Here is a 15,579-nt window from a genome sequence, read left to right as displayed (position 1 = left end):
TGTACTATAAAATCTTTGCCTTTTTTGTCTTCATTGAGATTTCCTTTGTGGCATAATACATGGTCAATTTTTGTCAATGCTCCAAGTAGGACTGAAAATAATTAGTACTATTTGCTTATTAGGTTCAAGTTCTACACCATCTATAGATATTAAATTGAGAATTTTAAAATCACTTATTTAAATCTTTTTCTCTATTTTTACTATTTAATCTATCTATTTATAGAAGATGTATGATAAAAATCTTTTACTCTGATGGTGGATTTACCTAGTCTACTCTTTCCACTAGTTACTTGCTTTTATATTTTAAAACAATGTCTTTAGATCCACAAGGATTCATTAATTTAACATCTTCTAGGTAGTCTGTAACTTTTATAAAGATGAAATATATATTGCCCTTAAATATAATTCACTTAGAATTTTATTTTTATCTTTATATTTTTAGAGATAAGGTCTCACTATGTTGCCCGGTTGGTCTTGAACTCCTGGTCTCAAGCAGTCCTTCTGCTTCAACTTCCCTTCCTGAGTAGCTGAAATTATAGGCACAAGCCACTGCACTAGGCTGGAATTCTATTTTGACTGTCATTACTATTACCACATCTGTTTCCTCCTTATTAGCATTTGCCTATTAAGAATTTATTTCTGGCTGGGCACAGTGGCTCAGGCCTGTAATCCCAGCACTTTGGGAGGCTGAGGTGGGCAGATCACCTGAGGCCAGGAGTTCGAGACCAGCCTGGCCAACATGGCAAAACCTCGTCTCTACTAAAAATACAAAACATTAGCCAGGCGTGGTGGTGGGCACCTGTAATCCCAGCTACCTGGGAGGCTGAGGCAGGAGAATTGCTTGAGCCAGGGAGGTGGAGGCTGCAGTGAGCTGAGATCATGCCACTGCACTCCAGCCTGGGCAACAAGAGCGAAACTCTGTCTCAAAAAAAAAAAAAGAATATACTTCTTAATAGATTAATTAAACTTATTCATATTTATTGTAATTATTTATATATTTGGACTTATTTGTTTTATTGTTTTTCCATTTTCTTTTCTTTTAATAGAGACAGAGATTTGCTCTATTGTCCAGGCTGAAGTGCAGTGCTGTGATCATAGGTCACTGTAACCTCAATTTCTTGGGTGCAAGCGATCTTCCCAACTCAGCCTCTTGTGCAGCTAGGACTATAGGCACGTGCCACCATGCCCAGGTATTTTTTTTCATTTCTTGTAGGAATGGAGTCTCACTATGTTGCCCAGGTTGGTCTCAAACTCCTGGCCTCAAGTGATCCTTCTGCCTCAGCCTCTCAAAGTGCTGAGACTACAGGTGTGAGCCCCTAATATTTCTTTAACCAATTTAATTCTTCCATTTTCTTTTTTTTTCCTGGAACTCATATTAATCAAACGTTGGACTTGTAGATTTAATCCTCAGTGTCTCATATTTTCTATTTATTTATCTTTTTGTTCAATAGATTAGATGTCCTTATATTTATCTTCCAAAATTTTAAACAAAAAAGTTAAGGTCAGTAATCATATTAATAGTTTTAATTTCCAAGAGCTCTCTCTTATTCTGATTGCTCCTTTGCCAAATATTCTGCTCTCATGAATGTTTTATTGATTACTTCTCAAATCTCTCTGATATTAACTAAACAGTGTATCAATTTCTAGAAAGAATTCTCTATTTTTTCCTGAAGGAAAATATCTAGTTATAGGTCCTTTTGAGTACAAAGGCAAACTATTCCATATACCATATAGACCTTCAATGTATTTTCTTGATTTCCATCAACTTTACCTTTTATCTTCTCTCTTACTTGCTATCGCTAGTTCTGGCTACTCTGTGGTATTCTGCTGGAAGGCAGCTGCCTCCTTTGGCTGCAGTCCCTTTCCATGGATATTCTAGGCTGCTGCTTCTTCAGTCAATATCCTTCCAATTTCTTCAAAAATGTATGAAAAATCTTCCATACTGACCATGCTGATGGTCAACCACATCTCCTACTTTTTGTTTTTATAAATATATACCCTTTTAAGTCTTTTAAGAGGTATTTTAATAAAATTTCAAAAGAGGGGTCAAATGTGCATCTTTCTTTCCTTCTTACCTCCTTTCTTTCCTTCTCTTTCTCTCTCTCTCAATCTCTCTCTTTCTTTCTTTTTTTTTTTTTTTTTGGACAGGATTTTGCTCTGTCACCCAGGCTGGAGTGCAGTGGCACAATCAAGGCTCACTGCAGCCTCAACCTCTTGGGCTCAAGTGATCCTCCCACCTCAGCCTCCTGGGTAGCTGGAACTACAGGTGTGCACTACCACACCTGGCTAATTTTTATTTTTTGTAGAGACAGGGTTTCACCATGTTGCCCAAGCTGGTCTCTAACTCCTGAACTTAGGCGATCACCCTGCCTCAGCCTCCCAAACTGCTGGGATTACAGGCATGAGCCACCATACTTGGCCCAAATGTGCATTTTTCTTCCATCTTTAATCACAATTCCTAGTTGATTCCTCTTTAATAGAGGCAAAATTCTCGTGTCTCTCTACAAATGTTAATTATATTTGTTCTAAACTATTTTTCTAACTTGTCCTTTTTAATTTTTTTTTTCCTTTTTCCTTTACTTAGAGACTTTGTCACCCAGGGCAGAGTGCACTGGTGTGATCATGGCTCACTGCAGCCTCAACCTCCCTGGCTCAAGCAATCCTCCTGCTTCTGCTTCCCAAATGCTAGGATAACAGGTGTGAGCCACTGTACTTGGCCTCAGGTTTTGATGTTTCTTGAATATTATACCCTTTTTTTGTTTGCTGGGTTTTTTCTTTTTTAAATGTAGATCTTTTGAGTGTGTGTTCACCTTGTTAACTGAGATTCCCTGTTAGCCTATGCACAGGTGGGATCTGCTTATTACATTCCACCTGCAGGATTTTTGAAGAAGAAAATGGTAGATGTGGAGTTTGACAAGGTGTGTATCTTAGTCCATTTTCTGTTGCTTATAACAGAATACCTAAAACTGGGTAATTTATAAAGAAAAAAATTTATTTCTTACAGCTATGAAGCCTGGGAAGTCCAAGGTCAAAGAGGCATACCTGGTGAGAGCCACCTTGCTGGTGGGACTCCCTTGAGGTGGCCCTGGGCAGTGAGCCTGTGGAGAGTACCCTGACCTGTCCTCTGAAACTATTCTGTCCTCCTATGCCTCTGGGCCTGTGATGGGAGGGGCACCCTCTAAGATCTTTGAAATGCCTTTGGGATCTTTCTTCCCTTGTCTAAAGGAATGGCACCTGTCTCCCTTTTATACAAACTAATCTCTTTAGCAAACAGTCACTGGGCTGCACCCTTGGTTTCCTCTGCTGAACATGCTTTTTTACTCTTTATGTGGTCAGGCTGAGAGTTATCCAAATCCTTCCACTCTGCTTCCCTTTTCATGATAAATTCTACCTTTAAATTATTCCTTTGCTCCTGAATATCAGCATAAGTTGTCAAATGTAATCATGTAGCTCCTTCTATATTTGGCTTAGGAATTTCTTTTGCCAGATACCCTAGTTCATTAATCTCAAGTTTGGCCCTCCACAATGCCCTCAGGCATGGACACAGTTCAGCCACATTCTTTGCCAATTTATAACAAGGATGGCCTTTACTCCATTTTCCAATACCACCTTTTACAGTTGCATCTCAAATCTCAGCAGAATGGCCTTTACTGTCCATATTTCTATCCGTATTCTGGTTACAATCATTTAACAAATCTCTAAGAAGTTCCAAATGTTCCCTTGTCTTTTTGTTTTCTGAGTCTTGCCAGAATCACCCTTAATACTCCATTCACTGAAATACAGTCACTTTATAGCCTGCTCCTCCAAACTCTTCCAGCCCCTGCTCATTACCTAGTTCCAAAGCTGCTTCCCCATTTTCAGGTATTCGTCATCAGCAAAATCCCACTTCTTGGTTCCAATTTTCTGTCTTCATTCATTTTCTGTTGCTTATAACAGAATGCCTGAAACAGGATAAGTTATAAAGAAAAGGAATTCATTTCTTACAGTTGTGGAGGCTGGGAAGCCCAAAGTCAAGGGGGCATCTGTTAAGAACCTTCTTGCTGGTGGCAACTCTCTGCAGCATCCCAAGGCGGCACAGGGCATCACATGGTGAGGAAGCTGAGCATGTTAACTTGCTAACTCAGGTCTCTGTTCCTCTTCTTGTAAAGCCACCAGTTCCTCTCTCATGACAACGCATTAATTCATTAACCCGTGAATGGATTAGTTCATTCATGTAGGCAGAGACCTCATGATCAAATCACCTCTTAAAGGTCCCACCTCTCAATACTGCACATTGGGGATTAAGTTTTGAAATGAATTTTGGAGGAGACACGCAAACCTAGCAGTGGGCTAGGACCAATCTCAACGTGTGGGGCCTCTCTCTTCCTCCTAAATGTCAGAAGCCATCCAGGGCACTGTCCTGCCTTTTCAGTAAAAGTATACATGGACTGCCTCCCGCCACCCCCACCACCACCTTTAGGGGAAAATTCTTCTGCCATCCACTGCAAGCACAAGTAGGGATAAGCTTGAGAGGCTGACCTGGCTCTTCCTACAGTGGTACTTCAATCAATAACTCATAGAATTGTCTAAGGGCCACTATTGATAACCAATACCTTTTTTCTGTGTGCTTAGAGCACTCCAAGAGTCACTTCCATTTCTGTATAAGGCCTTTATTATGCAACTGTTGTTTGTCCACCTTCAATTCAATCCCACGTGCCTTCTATTTTTCAAGTATTCTTATAATGTCTGGCCCATGAGAGCACACCTTCATGTATTTCAATTCTGGGCATGTTCATGTATGCACAAGTGTGTGTGTATCTAAGTTTTCTGTAATTTTCAGAGATTTTTGGAAAAGGGGGGAGAAGTGGGAAAAGGACAGAACTTGTTCTTTGTCTGCCATCTCAATACAATCTCCTTGCTAAATTTCCAATTACATATTAAACTCTTTTAATCCCAAACACAGACAACTGCTAGTATCATATGATCTAATTTGGAAATCTCTGCTTCTGAGATGATGTTATATGATCTCAATTTAAGACTTGGTCCCCACTAAACCTGACATCTGCATGACACATGTGAATAAATTTCATTCTTCATCCACAAAATTATCTTTCAGATTTTAATATTGGATCTCAAAAGTATTGAGAGTTCTATATTACAGAGATTCTTACAAATACAAAACAGCAATACATGCCAGGCACGGTGGCTCATGCCTGTAATCCCAACACTTCGGGAGGCTGAGGCAGGCAGATCACTTCAGGTCAGGAGTTTGAGACCAGCCTGGCCAACATAGTGAAATCATCTCTACTACAAATGCAAAAATTAGCTGGGCGTGGTGGGTACACCTGTAGTCCCAGCTACTAGGGAGGCTGAGGCAGGAAAATTGCTTGAACCTGGGAGGTGGAGGTTACAGTGAGCCAAGATGGCGCCACTGCACTCCAGCCTGGGTGACAGGGCAAGACTCTCTCAAGTAAGTTAATTAATTAATTAATTAAATCAATAAATAAAACACGTTTAAAAAACAGCAATACAAATAATCTTTTTGTTTAACTATAACAAAAGAGAAAAAATAACTTTTCTAAAAAAAAGTTGTGTTAAAATTCAAAAATAAGAAAAAGCAACTCAAAAAGGTCCTGAAACACTATTTCCTTACCACTCATCCCTAAAATTACTTCAACCAACAGTCTTTTGCCAATGCTAATAAATTCAGAAATAATTTAACACTATTTGAGAGTTGCCATTTAAATTCCAAACTTTGAAATCTAAAATAGTCTCTGATCAGATGTACAATGGAAATTTTATAGAAAGATCATTACATGGTAAATTGGTTGCAAAAAGAAGAAATTTTATAGAAAGAAATACAATCCTGAAATAAAATAAACTAAAAATATTCCTAAGGATTAATTCTAAGGAGTTCAACAAAACAATTTTTAATATATTTTTAAAATATTTAATGCACATCTAATATGTCCCAGACACTGTTCTAGACATGGGGATATTTCAATAAACAAAACAGACAAAACTCACTGTTTTTGGAATTTACATTCTAGTATATACATATGATCATATAATCTGAATAATATGAACTTGGCCTTTTCCTATAGAAATTACTAATAAGGTAAATAAATGTTTTAAGACCAAACACATATCTTCCATAGCTGTCTATCACACAACAACATAAAAACATATTTGAAAATATTTATAACACAGAGATACATTTAGCTACTGACTTCAAAACATTAGAAAATAAAGATCTTGTAAGAGAATGCAAGTAAAGTCAAATGTCCTAAAACTTACCTGAGTTAAATGATTCACTTGTAAAGGGAGGTATTGACCAGATTTTAGGTAAGTGTACTAGATTTTAGATAACTCTTAACAGATGTTAATTTATATACTAAAACTAAATATCCAAAATAATCCAGATGTCAGAACTGTGGACCCAGGAAAATACTGGGTCTAGGAGGAGCAAGATTTTGATCATCTACAGTCCCACTGTACAATATGGTAGCTACTCACGTCTGTGGTTAACTTTGAATTAATTACAATTTAAAAATTAAAAATTCAGGCCAGGCACAGCGACTCACAGCTGTAATCTCAGCACTTTAGGAGGCCAAGGCGGGCAGGTCACTTGAGGTCAAGAGTTCGAGACCAGCCTGGACAACATGGGGAAACCCCATCTCTACTAAAAATAAAAATAAAAATAAAATTAGCCGGGAGTGGTGGCCCGTGCCTGTCATCCCAGCTACTCGGGAGGCTGAAACAGAGAATCACCTGAATCCTGGAGGCGGAGGTTGCAGTGAGCTGAGATCACACCACTGCACTCCAGCCTGGGCGACAGAGCGAAACTCTGTCTCAAAAAAAAAAAAAAAAAAAAAAAAAAATCACCTCCTCGGTCACACTAGCCACATTTCAAGCGCACAATTGCCACATAAGGCCGGTGACTACCATGCTGGACAGGGCAGCTACGGTACATTTCCAATACTGCAGGAAAGTCCCATCGCCCGCGCTGCTGTGGGGAATCAGAAGAGGCACGCCATTCCTCGGAAGAACAAAAACCTCCTAGAGAGGCTTAAAAAATTTGCCATTAACACGGAAAAAAAAATCTTCCATTTCCATTCCTCCATCTTATTTTCTTACCTCCTAGACAATGTTTCTTTTTTTATTCTTTCTCTCCCTATTTTCTCACATTTTTCCTACCCTTTTTTCTTATTTTTCTCTCACTGCTTTTTCTGACAACAAACATGCAGTCCATCTTTAATGATTTGATGCATTTCTTTAGGGTTTTTAAAATTTCTCAATGTTAAAATGTAAGGAGCTGAATGAACATTATTTCTAATGTGTTTAAAAAAAAAAGCCATATTTAGAGGAGGCTGTTTTTTAAGGTATGTGATCTTAGGTGTGTTTCCCCCCACCTGAGAACATTATTCTTCCACAGAAAGGGTTTCTCACCGTTGGAATCCGGGGTGAAAAAAAATTTGCAATTCTAGTTCCGGCCTCTGGGGTTTCCTTGCACCGGAGGCCGGGCTCAGTCCTCTGGGCCGCGAAGTGGGCGCGGAACCTCTCGGTCCGCCGCACTCCTACCGCCACCTAGCGGAGGGAAGGCGCAAGGGCTCCTTCGTCACTGACGGTTGCCAGGCAACGGAGGCACGGCCCGGCCCGCGTTAAGGAGGAGGGCGCAGACCGAAGGACACTGAAAGAGCTGTAACGACCCCACTTTCGATTGGCTGAAGAGCTCCCAGACTTCTCATGAGCCAATGAGAAGAGGCACGCTGATGGCGTCAGACGCTATGCGACTATGCGACTCCTCCCACCCACGCTCTGGCAACGCGTCTGGAGACTGCGGAGGCTTACGTCGGACCCGAGGTCCCTCAATGCCTCATGCGCACCCCACAGCTCGCGCTCCTGCAAGTGTTCTTTCTGATGTTCCCCGATGGCGTCCGGCCTCAGCCCTCTTCCTCCCCATCAGGGGCAGTGCCCACGTCTTTGGAGCTGCAGCGAGGGACGGATGGCGGAACCCTCCAGTCCCCTTCAGAGGCAACTGCAACTCGCCCGGCCGTGCCTGGAATCTCTACAGTGGTCCCTACTCTCGTGACTCCCTCGGCGCCTGGGAATAGGACTGTGGACCTCTTCCCAGGTGAGGGAAAACGTTGTGGGGGTGGAAACTTACTTCTGAGATCTAAAATTCTGTGAGCAAAGTTGAGCTGCCACAAAGCGGGAGTGGGGCTGTTGGAAGAAGGAGGATGAGCACCTGGGAGAGTTTGGGGATCTTCATCCCACTCACTCTGTGTTGTACTTTCATAGTCTTACCGATCTGTGTCTGTGACTTGACTCCTGGAGCCTGCGATATAAATTGCTGCTGCGACAGGGACTGCTATCTTCTCCATCCGAGGACAGTTTTCTCCTTCTGCCTTCCTGGCAGCGTAAGGTGAGCCTCGTTGCTCAGACTGAATCCTAAAGGGGATTGGGGCCTACAATGGGTAACATTTGGATGTAAGAAGAGTTAGTCTTTGTGCCTCCCACCCGTACTTCCACTCCTAGGACATTCCCTTCGTTTTTCCTAGGAATTGCCTTTTCTGATTCTCTAGAGCAGGGCTGGCCAGTAGAATAAGATCTTCGTGTCGTCCTATAGGTGCCCAAGGAGTCCTCTCTTTGGCATCTGGCCGATATTGCTGGGACACTCTTTTTTGGACCTGCCCCGCCCCTTCTAAATATATCTTCTCCCTCCTCTTTGCTGACAGGTCTTCAAGCTGGGTTTGTGTAGACAACTCTCTTATCTTCAGGAGTAATTCCCCATTTCCTTCAAGAGTTTTCATGGATTCTAATGGAATCAGGCAGTTTTGTGTCCATGTGAACAACTGTGAGTAGAAACATGTTGGCTGTTCTCATTTTCTAACACAGGAGTGTTATCTTTTGTCTTCCCTGGCCCACATTGGAAGAAGAATTGTCTTGGGCCACACGTAAAATACACTAACGATAGCTGATGAGTTAAAGAAAAAAAAAAAAAAAAAAGCAAAAAAAGTCATAATGTTTTAAGAAAGTTTACAAATTTGTGTTGTTGGGCTGCATTCAAAGCCGTCCTGGGCTGCATGTGGCCAGTGGGTTGCAGGCTGGACAAGCTTGGTCTAACATTTATTGAGAATTGGCTTTTATTCTGGCCTTTTTTCCATGTCTCTTTTTTTTAAACTTTTTTTTTTTTTTTTTTGTCCTTTGAATCTCTACGCATCTTTCTGCCTCTTCTCTCTTATTGCCGAATATATTTGCTTTTTTTTTTTTTTTTTTTTTTTTTTTTGAGACGGAGCCTCCCCCTATCGCCAGGCTGGAGTGCAGTGGCACAATCTTAGCTCACTGCAACCTCTACCTCCCGGATTCAGGTGATTCTCCTGCCTTAGCTTCCCGAGTAGCTGGGACTATGGGTGCGTGCCACCATGACCAGCTAATTTTTGTATTTTTAGAAGAGACGGGGTTTTGCAATGTTGGCCAGGATGGTCTTGATCTCTTGACCTCATGGTCCACCCACCTCGACCTCCCAAAGTGCTGGGATTACAGGTGTGAGCCACCGTGCCTGGCCATATTTGCAACTTTTTATGTTCTATTGGCTGTGGATCAGAAAACTCATAAAGAACTTTAATTTCAATCCTTTTAATCATTCCTCTTAACTCGGATAATCACAGATAGACTATATCCCCCACTTACTACAATCTCCATGAGGGTACTAACTGAATCCCCAATGCCTAACACATAGTAAGCACCAAATAATGTTTGAATGAACATCTTTGACAAATGAGTCTATGCCAACCTTATTTTCATTTCATGAGGCAACAGTGTAGGAGGAGCATTAGATTAGGATCTCAGTCCTGCCATTTCCTTACCAGCTATACAGACTTGGGCAAATCCCTTAGCATTTCCAGGCTCTTTCTTCAACTGTATAGTGAGAAATGATATCTTTGGCTTTGTATATGAAAGTGCTCTACAACTGTAGAGTACAATGAAGATTAGAAGTTATTATTATTAGGGATGGTTAGTGGACTTAGAAATTTGCTGGTGATGGCTATGACATTTCTAAAGATACGAAGCTAATCTATCTTTTTAAAAATGTCTATGAAGCAAAAGAATGTTCCTGCACAAAATGAATTTAAATGTCTCTTGCATCCTGGAAGTCACCTCATCCTGATTTCATCTCACTGTTAATAAGAATTGCAAAACTATATTTGTCTCAGAAAACAACCAGTTTTTGGTTTTGGGGGACTTGAATTTGAAAGCAGTTATCAGGAGCCTTGTGGTTATTTAGATGGTAATAGGGTAAAGGGAACAAGATGAATACTTCATTTTAAGATAAGGTTGTGGCCTGGTGTGGTGGCTCACGCCTGTAATCTCAGCACTTTGGGAGGCTGAGGTGGGCAGATCACTTGAGGTCAGGAGTTTGAGATCAGCCTAACCAACATGGTGAAACCCTGTCTCTACTAAAAAAACAAAAAATTATCCAGGCATGGTAGTGGGCACCTGTAATCTCAGCTACTTGGGAGGCTGAGGCAGGAGAATCGCGTGAGCCTGGGAGGTGGAGGTTGCAGTGAGCTGAGATTGCACCACTGCACTCCAGCCTGGGTGACAGAGCGAGAGTCTGTCTCAAAAAAAGATAAAGTTGTCTCTTCTTTTCCAAACATTTTACTGCCTTTTAAATCCAGCCTTATGATCATGCTCCAGGGTTATTGCAATGGCACCTACCTGGTGCTCCCTGCTTTTGATCCCCACTCCTGCCTCCCACACCATCCTGCACACTCCTTCGGGATCAGTGGATCTGAACTTTCTTTAACCAGCAACACCTGGGGGAGGAATATGGCCACTTCTAATAGTAATTATGGTTCATTACATCAATGAACTTTTCCCTGAACGAGGGTGGGGTGTACATTCATGTTTAGTATGAAAAAGGCAAAAACTTCCCTTTGTTTCTGATTATTTACCTACCTTCCTCACATATACACACAGTATACACAGTTGTGGAGAATCACTTCACTAGATAAATCTTTCTATAACATTGCATTATGTTGCTTCCTTACTGAGAAACCTCCATTACTTCCCACTATCCATAAAATAACGTCCAGCTTCTTAGCCGGCCAGTCAAACCTCCTATTTGATCCAACTTAGTGTTCCTGGCTCTTTTAGCATTACTCTCTACTTGACCCTCTGCTTTGGCTGAACTCATCTACTCGTTGTCCTCAAGATATGCCCTGTATTTTTCCCAAGTTCGTATTTGCTTTTCTTTCTGGCTCTATAGTTCCTTTTTCTCTTTGCGTTTTGAAATACCTGTATTTTCCATGAGTGTTTTCTTGCTCATCTATTGGAAGTAAGCCCATCCTCAGAAGTTCTAAAGCATTTATTGTTTGAGTTACCCTCTTAGAACCTATAGGATTTCTTATATTGTTATTAGTTTATGTAAACATCATGTCTTTCCAGGTAAATTGTCAACACCATGAAAGGATGGACCATATCTTTGTTTCCCTGTGGTGTATAGTATCTATTGGTACAGCCAGGCATGGTGGCTGGTGCCTGTAATCCAGCACTTTGGGAGGCCAGGGCAGGAGGATTGCATGAGCACAGGAGTTCGAGACCAATCCTGGCAACATAGCGAGACCCAGTCTTTACAAAAAATAGGAAAATTAGCTGGGTGTGGTGGCGCATGCCTGTAGTGCCAGCTACTTGGGAGGCTGAGGTAGGAGGATTGCTTGAACCCAGGAGTTCAAGGCTGCAGTGAGCTGTACTGCAGCCTGGGCAACAGAGTGAGATCCTGTCTCCAAAATAAAATAAAACTCAAAAAAATATGTATCTACTGATAATGATCATCAGTAAATTATGTTTTTAGTCAAAGTCTGTACAGCATGATGGAGTGGGGAAAAAACACGAGGAATAGGAGATCTGCAATCTACTCTTGGCTCTGCAAGCTGGCCCTCTGGCTTTTTGCTACTCTTTTACCTCTGAGGATCCAAATTTCCTCATGGGATTAGGTCAGATGGTCTTTAGGCTTCCTTTGACATCTGAAATTGTAATAGAAATCTAAATACCTTTAAGCTCTTTTAGGTGTAATATATCATCTATGATGGTAGAAATTTTAGGCAAAAATTCTACTTAGCCTATATTTACCATCACTACTGCCAATATCTTTGCATTGAAGTGAGAGACAAAATGTAAACTTTCTCTTATTCATTTAAGCCATGAAAAAATAGCCAGATAGATATTTTGCCATCTCAGTTCACCTTCTTTCTTAGCTTAACTTTAACTTTTATTTCATTTATAAAGATACAAATAACTGCATTTTACATGAGGTAAATATCTCTTCCATGTGGTTTTCAGGGTATGAGTTCCGAAGGAAATGTTTAAATAGCTCTTGGAAGTGTTAGGATTTGAAGATTTCAGATCAGAGGTGGAAAGTGGCCCACAGACCAGCAGCATCAACATCACCTGTTTCAGAGCAATGCTTTTCAAATTCTAATATGCATACACATTACCTGGAGATCTTGTTAACATGAAGATGTTGACTCAGGTCTGGGGAGTGGCCTGAGAGTCTACATTTCTGAGAAGCTCCCAGGTGATGCTGGAGCTACTAATGTGTGTACCCCACTTTGAATAAGAAGGATCTAGGAGATGTGTGGAGAGTGAGTAGTCTGAAAGGCCCCAGAATTGAGAGCTGCATTCATGCTGACTTTTCAGCAGGCTGAAAAGTCAGATAATTAAGATGTTATCCATTATCACAGAGGATAAAGGTCAGGTTCATTTAACGTGGAATCCTCATTTGCTTTCAATGATGCAGGTATTGTAACCTCTTTTGCTCTGTACAAATGACCATTACTTACAGAAGAATGAAACTGGCAAGGGGAATGTTTCCCTATGTTCTTTTTTCAATTTAGCAGACTTGGAGTAATAAAGCAGACAGAGTGTTGTCAATCACCTGCCATCCTCTGGGCAGGGGACAGCATCACAGCCCTTTTCTTACATCTCTTTACTGGTTCTGAAGTGCCATAAAGAGATGACTGCAGGAGTTTCAGTAGATTTATACATTGCTATCATAGAAATTATAGAATTCTTCCAGAAAATACCCTTTTGAAGTATCTAAAATCTTGAATGGAGGAATTATAAGGCTTAAGGAAGAAAATGCAACGAATCTCTAAACTTGGGAGATGGAAACTGTTAGGACTCGTCAGTTGTTGTTAGGACTTGTCAGTTGAAGTGTAGAGGAAACAGGAAGATTTGGAAAGGACAGATCAAATAATTGTCATAATTGTTTCTAATTGTCCCATGTTCCTATGGAAATAGTGCGATTCTATTAGAGACCCACCTGGTATGGGGCAGACATGAGCATTATTGAGCTTCCTATTTTCTTTTTTTTTTTTTTTTTTTGAGACAGAGTTTCACTCTTGTTGCCCAGGCTGGAGTGCAGTGGTGCGACCTCGGCTTACTGCAACCTCTGCCTCCCAGGTTCAAGCAATTCTTCTGCCTTAGCCTCCTGAGTAGCTGGGATTACAGGCGCCTGCCACCATGCCCGGCTAATTTTTTGTATCTTTAGTAGAGATGGGGTTTCACTATATTGGCCAGGCTGGTCTCGAACTCCTGACCTCAGGTAATCCACCTGCCTCGGCCTCCCAAAGTGCTGGGATTACAGGCCTGAGCCACTACGCCTGGCTGAGCTTCCTATTTTCATTACAAATTGCTGATCATACACATTCTTGGCCATCAATGACTTGAAATTGACTGGCATTCATGAACATATTCTTATCTCAGATCTTCATATTAAAACAATAATTCAGTTAGTAGATTGTGAATAAATTAAGAAGTGATGGAAATCAGAATTGTTATTTCTGGAGATGGAGTATTGATTGGGAGCCTTCTGGGGAAATATTCTGTAACTTGATCTGGGTAGTGGTAATACAAGTATATAAATTTGTAAAAATTCTTTGAGTTTACACTTAAGATTTGCACCCTGTATATTATGCTTCAATAAAAATATTTTTAAAATATTTTTAATACTTGGCATGTTTTTCTTTTATCTAAACCCTTTTTGTTTTAAAAAACATTTTAGCAAACTTAAACTATTTCCAGAAGCTTCAAAAGGTCAATGCAACCAACTTCCAGGCCCTGGCTGCAGAGTTTGGAGGCGAATCATTCACTTCAACATTCCAAACTCAGTCACCACCATCTTTTTACAGGGTGAGCCTGGGGAAGGGGGTGGGATTGTTTGGTTTGGTTTTTACTCTCATAGCAGACAGCTGACAAGGTATCTTTGCAGCACTACCCTGCAGCTAGCTAAACCATTGTCAGCTCTTTGGAGGGCAGTACTGTCCATGTAGTCATGCCCTTGAGTTAACCTTGTTTCTACTCTTTCTTTTCTGTTGTAGTTTAGTCCAGTCTCACTGTGAACAAAGTTTCTTTTATATTTTATTCAGGCTGGGGACCCCATTCTTACTTACTTCCCCAAGTGGTCTGTAATAAGCTTGCTGAGACAACCTGCAGGAGTTGGAGCTGGGGGACTCTGTGCTGAACGCAATCCTGCAGGTGAATCCAGAGCAAAAGTACCAACCTTTTCATTCAATTTAAAACAGGCTTTCTCATTTACCACTCTCTTAATTATTTGTGTTTAAGGTTTCCTAGAGAGTAAAAGTACAACTTGCACTCGTTTCTTCAAGAACCTGGCTAGTAGCTGTACCTTGGATTCAGCCCTCAATGCTGCCTCTTACTATAACTTCACAGTCTTAAAGGTAGGTGTCCTTTCTCTCCCTACACTGTCACTACTATGAAGTTGAAGTGAACATGCTTCTCACTGTTGTGGGTTGTGGAAAGAGCATTGAATAAAAGTCAGAATCCCCAGGAGCCACGTAAAAGACAGAGGGCCTGGAAACCATATCTGAAGACAAATGAAATAATTGGGGATATATATGCAGGATAAGAGATCATCACCCTTTTCACTAATGGGATTGGCTTGCGAGGGTGGAAGGGGGAAAACACCCATTTCACCAAACTTCTTGCTTTTGCTATTCAGTAGAGCTCTGTCAGAGTAAATAGGCATCACAGTCTGTCACCCTCCTGCCTGGCTCCACTTCCTGGCATTTTAGTGTAAAGAAGAGTCGGGTGGAATAGAGGAAGTAAATCATTCTAATATATTGACTCCCCCGCCCACCAAACCAAAGCCTATTGTTAGTAATATGAAACCTCAAGCTCCTGGTGATTTTTGGTAAGGTATATGAACACTCTTGTCCCTGCTGTTCTCCTAGGTTCCAAGAGGCATGACCGATCCACAGAATATGGAGGTATGACGCTGTTGTACCAGGAAAAAGGAAAAAGAATATTTGGCTCCTCTGCATCTGAGGCAATTTTAGTCTAAGTTGTACTGTTGAAAGATAAATGTAAGCGTGATGTAGCAAACAATTAAGTAGGGATCTAAAATGGTGCTTTTGCAAGTACGTCCTATACAGTTAATAGCCTCGTATGAAACCAGGATCCATAAGGTGTTAGATAAGTTTGTAAACATTGGGTTAAATAAACTATATTTAGGGTGGGCTTCTTAATTTTTTTTAGAGACAGGGTCTTGCTCTGTCACCCAGGCTGAAGTGCAGT

General features: G+C 41.0%; 1 protein-coding gene across 3 annotated transcripts in view; it reads left to right on the top strand.

Moving 5' to 3' along the window:
• The first annotated feature begins 7,656 nt into the window (after nt 1–7,656).
• Nucleotides 7,657–15,579, top strand: part of TCTN3 (tectonic family member 3) — a 28,442-nt gene continuing 20,519 nt past the window's right edge. For 2 of the 3 annotated variants that reach the window (XM_054435961.2, XM_063670020.1), the window contains exons 1-7: nt 7,788–8,113; nt 8,281–8,404; nt 8,718–8,836; nt 14,048–14,175; nt 14,412–14,520; nt 14,608–14,723; nt 15,237–15,272. In XM_054435961.2, coding sequence (XP_054291936.1) covers nt 7,858–8,113; nt 8,281–8,404; nt 8,718–8,836; nt 14,048–14,175; nt 14,412–14,520; nt 14,608–14,723; nt 15,237–15,272 — 888 coding nt within the window. In that variant the 5' untranslated portion in view covers nt 7,788–7,857. Of the gene's footprint in view, nt 8,114–8,280; nt 8,405–8,717; nt 8,837–14,047; nt 14,176–14,411; nt 14,521–14,607; nt 14,724–15,236; nt 15,273–15,579 lie in introns of all 3 variants that reach the window. The other variant, XM_063670019.1, reaches the window with a different exon arrangement.

This window comes from Pongo pygmaeus, chromosome 8, assembly GCF_028885625.2.
Source record: "Pongo pygmaeus isolate AG05252 chromosome 8, NHGRI_mPonPyg2-v2.0_pri, whole genome shotgun sequence".
Taxonomy (NCBI): domain Eukaryota; kingdom Metazoa; phylum Chordata; class Mammalia; order Primates; family Hominidae; genus Pongo; species Pongo pygmaeus.
The sequence above is the reverse complement of the archived record's forward strand: the minus strand, read 5'-3'. Positions and strand labels throughout refer to the sequence as shown.